The sequence below is a fragment of the Serinus canaria genome, chromosome 5, assembly GCF_022539315.1.
Source record: "Serinus canaria isolate serCan28SL12 chromosome 5, serCan2020, whole genome shotgun sequence".
Lineage (NCBI taxonomy): Eukaryota > Metazoa > Chordata > Aves > Passeriformes > Fringillidae > Serinus > Serinus canaria.
The window spans coordinates 54,422,177-54,428,176 of NC_066319.1; the positions used below are offsets into that span (position 1 = coordinate 54,422,177).

Sequence of the window (6,000 nt, forward strand, 5' to 3'; positions counted from 1 at the left end):
GAGTGGTCTGTAAGGCTGCTAGAACAACAGTGGTTTACAACTCAGTGGGGTGCAGGTTGAGTGGATAAAACCAAACTAGCAGGGTACACTGAAATGTAAATCACTTATCTAAATTTATCTTAAAATAATAAAATTTCTGTTTATGTTAAAGACCTTGCTATATTAGATATAGTATGGTAGCAGGACTCAAATTATGTCCACACAAGTAGCATAATTTTGATATGAAATGTCTAGAAATCAATGCTGTTACTTAAGCATTCATGAATGCTTAGAAATAATCTTAAAATCCTACACTGTATGTAAAAATTCTTTCAATTTCCTATTTGCACAGAAAAGCAGTGGTTGTGAAACAAATGAGTAAGAAACCCTCTCACTCTGTATGTCCTTGGACAAAAGATTTATGTTAAACATCAATGCCTATTTTAGGAATATACCTCTTTGAAAATAAATTTCAAATTCTCAGACTTCAAGGCCCCAATTATCCTTCATTAATATTATGTGAAAAAATTCATCAATTAATCTTCTTTGGACTGCAATGAATTAGAGGGGATGTGTCATAGCTTCACAAAATGTACCTATAGGGCCACCCCAAGCCTTCCAATCACAATTCCACTTATTGCATAATTTAAGTATACAAACTAGTGTCAGTTTTCACAGTGCAACAAATGCCATTATTCAAGTTTTCCCCATTAGATTATTCTGTTATCCAGAAAGACTATTTTATTAGATTTGGGTCACGTTCAGCAAGCAAGTGCAGGGAATTCATGGATGGGGGAAATTAATGTTACTTACGAACAATTAGGAACTGGGAAGAAGAAAAATGTCTTTTCTTTTTCCAGATAGTGAATTAAAATAGTTGGACAAGGGAAAACCTACTCAGTATAAAAGCATTAAGATCAAGGGCTAGATTTTGGAAACAATTGTCAGTTTTAGAGGAGTGGTGGAATTTTCAAAATTCTTAAGCACAACAGGCATTTAACTCTCTTGGATTTTAGACACTTGACTGTTTTATGGGGTTTTCAGCAGACCTAAATGCTTTTGAAACAATTAGTCAAATGAGTGAAAATATTTAGTATTTCCTCTGCTTAGTAAGTCAGTTTTTAAATGCAAAATGTGTTTCAATAAACCTAGGGCCTGTTTCTCAGGTCAGGTACAGACAGTTGTGCTCACACTGAGCTCATGCTCTCAGTGGGCTGGACCCAAGCCAGCCTCTGCACAGATGCCATAGAAACTACATTTTCAAGTTCATTTTAAGACAGTGCTGCAGCCAAGAGAAACAATCTCTCACCAGGCCCCAAACACTCATCCCTAACTACCACATTACCACCTCCCCTCTGCCAGCATAATGAACTGAATCACTGATCTTGTCTAGCTCAAAACTGACTCTTTTTGGCTAGATTAGGTTTTACCCTGGTCCAGCTCATTCAGCTGCTGCACAGACACTTGTGCAAGGAGAGGAAGTAGCAAGAAGGGCGAGTCTGCTTCATTTAGTGGCAAGGCTGATCTCTGTCAATTCACAGCACATGACCAAACATATCCTTATTTCTTCTTTACAATACTCATCACATCTAAGGCACATCTATTCAATTAAATGTAATTTTGCCATACTGTTTCAAGCATTTTAATTAAATCCCGTTTTTCATGTAAATAGAGCATGACTCAGAAGTGAAAATTAAATTAAGTAGAAAGACCCAGCACTTGTAAACTAAGCCAGCAAAAATTCAGAATGTGAAAGAATGTTTTTCAGGTTTACTTCTGATACCTAAAAAAGACATAACTCAGTATAAAGCTCTCAGCTGTTAATGAATGAAAATGGTTTATTTATCCCAATCAATGAAAAGAGAGCTTTCTTTAGAAAAATCATGTATAAAATGTATTTTTTAAAATGCTAAAAATCAGCTCATCTGCTTTGATGAAACCTATCTGAACCTTTGCTTTTAATCTTCTGTAGTTTATTTCACTGTTGGACTCAATACATTCCTCTTCTGCCTTTCCAACTGATGTGTTTAGGAGCAAAGCAAAGAAGAGAGATGTGTTTTCCACCATGCATTTCTAGGGCTGTCCAAGCTCTCCTTCATTTCCCCTTCCACCACTCTGCCTGGGTAAAAGCTCACCCTGGACCAGCCACCAACCAGGCCCAAGGAAAGCTTCTAAGGACATGCAATGCTTTGCACTGTGAGAAGTGTCTTTCCTTTCAAAGCTCGCATTCCTGCCGCAGTTGGAAGCGCCAGCTCTCAGTGATCCTGTGAAAGGTGACTCATGTTGATACAAACATGATAAAGGACAGGAATTTCCTTCCCCACTTCCCACCTGCGGGCATTGAAGCTATTCACGGAATCACAAAATAGGGTGGAAGGGGACTTTTGGAGATCACCCAGTCGCAAGCCCCTCTCATGGCAGGGTCACCTGGAGCAGGTAGCACAGGAATGAGTCCAGGCGAGTTTGGAATGTCTCCGGAGAGGTGAACCCAAACACCAGCACGGGGTGAAAGTGACAGTGACAGCCCCGCGCAGGCGGAAGGCACAGGGGACACCCATGGGGACGCAGGAACCGCTGGCACACCAAGGCAGTGACCCCGCGGTCTGTCGGGCCTCCTGCGCTGTCCTCCTCAAACCCCACCTCAGGGCGGGCCGAGGGAGCGCCGGTGACAGCGCGGTCGCCCCGGGGGTGCCGGGATGAGGCGGCAGCGGCGCTGCTCCAAAATGGCGCAGGCGGGGGCTGAGGGGCCCCGCCGGGACGGGGCATGGCGGGCGGGCGGGCCGGCGGCGCCACTCACCTGCCGGTAAGAGAGGCGGAAAGGCCGCAGGTAGAGGGAGGAGGTGCAAGGCTGGACCGCCAGCTCTTCGATGGCCTCCATCCCTGCCGCGGGGGCAGTGGCCGCGGCGGGAGGAGGAGGAGGAGGAAGGGGAGGCGCGCGCAGCCGCCGGCGGACGGGCCGGGAGCGGCACCGGAGCTGACGGACGCGGCCGCGGCGCTCTGCGGCCTCTGCCCTCAGTGGGAGCCGGAATCACGGAATGCTGAGTTTCACCCCCTAAACCGGGACGCAGGAGCCTCGCCGCCTTTATTCACAGAATCACCACGGTTGGAAGACATCTTTAAGATCATCCGGTTCAAGCGTCCGCCTCGCACTGCCCGTGTAACCCTTAAACCACTAACCACGTCACCCAGTTCCAAATCCAGACGCTTCTTGAACTGGTGACTTCACCATCTCCCTGGGCAGCCTGTTGCAACGTCTGACCATTATAACAGTGAAAAAAAAAAATTCTGCTGTCTCTTCTGAATCTCTCCTCTCTTAAGGCCATTTATTCTTTTCCTCTCGCTGCAGGCATTGGAGAAGAGACCGGCCCCCACCCACTTCGCTACAACCTCCAGTCACGGAGTAGAATTATTCTCCACAAACACATATTCACCATCCTGTTTTCTCAGGAGCTTGGCGGATTTTCTCCGAGGGTCAGTTATTCCCACACTATACACCAAAATGTATATGCCGGCACTGAACTGAAACCCGCCCCCCTCCTCCAGAGCCTTGATGCGATCTAAGTGCTCCCAGGTCATCCCACTCCTGGACACCATCGGGCTTTGCAGGATGAGCACCTTGCTGAGAAAAGCACAGTCCCTTCTGCCTGCCTGCATGTGTGGTGCTTTCCTGCTAAATGGAGATTGTATGAGTGGTGTGGAAAATGCAGGTACAAATTCAGATTGGTGGATAACCTGCAATCCATCACTCGATGCATCTCCAACTTTCCTTTTCAGTCAGCTTCCAATACTGGCCATGCACCAGCCCATGGCAGAAGAGTAAAAGCAGCTCGGTTAGACTCTTCTGGCTGTTTTCAAGTTCTAAAATAGTTATCCTCTCTTCTTTTATCACATTATTTTTTAAGCAAAACGCTTTTAGATTTAGCAATTTCCTGGGTTTTGTAGACATTTGATCACAGTTATGCAACATTAGGTTACATTAGTCTGGGTGCTTTCATACTCCTAATAATTATTTTCTAGGTTCATGAGCAACAGAGTTCACAATTTGTGGTGGTTGTTATTTCTGATTTGTGATCACTTTCCATGCAGATGTACCAATGTACACCACTTTAGGTGCCATATAAATCAAAATATTTTGTCAATGTGCTGGCCGCACTCAGAAAAGTCTGAAGTTTCTTGTATCTTTTTTTGGTTTTGTCTTCCTCTGTACTTCCACTGCATCACTAATAAAGTTTGTTGTCTTGTCATGTGGTAGTAAGAAATTCAGCAGTCTATCTAAAAGGAACAGATCCAGCAATTACAAAACTCACTCAGAAGTAAATGAGGCAGCACTTACATTGCAGAATGCTTGCCATCAGTTCTGATAACGCGAGTGGCAAAAAAAATGCTTGGTGGGGCTGAAAAGTGTGGTTTTAAAAGTATGTTTGCAAAGCTATCATAAAAAATAGGGAAGGAAATGTATTTTATTAGCTGACTTCAAAAATATTTGTGTAACTCTGTTTGCATCACTGTATATGTCTACATATTTCTGTTTTTTTCAGAATGATCTCAAGGTCATTCAGAGCTCCTGGGAACTTAAGCTATATTTTTCTAGTAAGTTATTTCAGTCTTCCAAGTCCAATTTAAGTATAAACACAGTTTCCATGCACAGCAGGTTTACAGTATCTCTGTTTGCTTATGTTAAAAGTTACCGGGTACCCAGGTCGGTTCAGCCAGTCAGATTGCCCTCTTCAATAAACATTCTGACACCACTCTCAGGTTTTGAGTGTGTGTGTGTTTTGGGGAACGTGTCACACTATGTGATGGATTGCTTATTCCATTCCTAGGCTTAGGTGGGAAGCTTTTGGGGTTGTGATGTGTCACAGATCTCGTTAATGTACCTGGAGCAGTTGAGCACAGTGTCACAGGAAAATGCATTTTGGGATGCTCTGGTGTTGCAGTTGCAATGGAAAGCTGTCGATTCCTTTGTTGGAAAATCTTCTTTGTGAGTATGCCAGCTAAATTGAGGATTTAACAGGCTGAGATTGAGGAGTTGCCTTAATGTCCCTGTTTTACAGGTGAAATCTGAGGAAGAAAATAAATAGGAAAAATATGTTCTGCATAGTGGGACTATCATTCAGCACCTGGACCTGAATTTCATTATAGTTCTTTATTAAGGCTTAGATACCCTCTGCAGCAAGTGGTTTTGCATTTGCTAGTCCAGGAACAATCCCAAGAAGGAAATTTCTCTCAGCTACCATTTATTCAAAGGGACAATAACAAAGGGTTTTGTGTGGGTGAGACACACTCCTGCTTTCCTGTTCCCTTTCACTGCTTTTGTGGCTGACTGGCACAGTGACCAACGTGGCTCAAGGTGCACTGAGTTCACAGCAAGGATTAGGAGATGATACAATGCAGAAGCTGCTCAGCCCCTCAGCTCAGGGGTCAGGAGAGCTCTGTTCCCACCTGGGTTGCAAAGGACATGGCATATTTGCTCAGTAAACTGCCCCAACTACTTTGTTGTGTGTTCCTTGACATCCCTGTGATTGTTCCTTTTTAAAGCAGAAATACTAGCAGTGGTATGTGGTCAGAAGCTAGGGAAAACAGACATCCATAATTCCAAAGTGTTTAAGGACTGTGTTCATGCCTATTACTGTCAATGAGATATTTCCAATACTTAAGTTCATGTTTAACTGCTTGCAGAATCTTTTGAGTTTGATTAGCATTATTCCAGTATCAGTTACATTTCTACAATCCTAGTCCCTAGTTTATCACTTGCCAAACTTCTTACACCTTGCATTAGTCTTGGCTATCACAGTTTCTTTGCAGGGCACTATCCAGGTTTATCATTGCTCTTCTAATCAAAACAGCTACTTCTGATGTCCTTCCACAAACCAAGTCCCTTGTGCCATCACATCTTCCTTGACAAATGTGATTGTTAACTTGACTTTCAGAAAACTGAGAATGTGTCAGAATGACAGGTTGCCTTTCACTACATTAAATACATTCCTTTTTCTTCCTTAACAGTGGCTTCTGGATTGTTTT

The 6,000-nt window shown here is 43.6% G+C and overlaps 1 protein-coding gene across 1 annotated transcript in view; it reads right to left on the minus strand.

Moving 5' to 3' along the window:
- Positions 1–4,798, minus strand: part of NUDT14 (nudix hydrolase 14) — a 60,880-nt gene extending 56,082 nt beyond the window's left edge. The window contains exon 1 of the mRNA XM_009101686.4: positions 2,777–4,798. Coding sequence (XP_009099934.3) covers positions 2,777–2,857 — 81 coding nt within the window. The 5' untranslated portion in view covers positions 2,858–4,798. The remainder of the gene's footprint in view (positions 1–2,776) is intronic.
- Between the last annotated feature and the right edge of the window lie 1,202 nt (positions 4,799–6,000).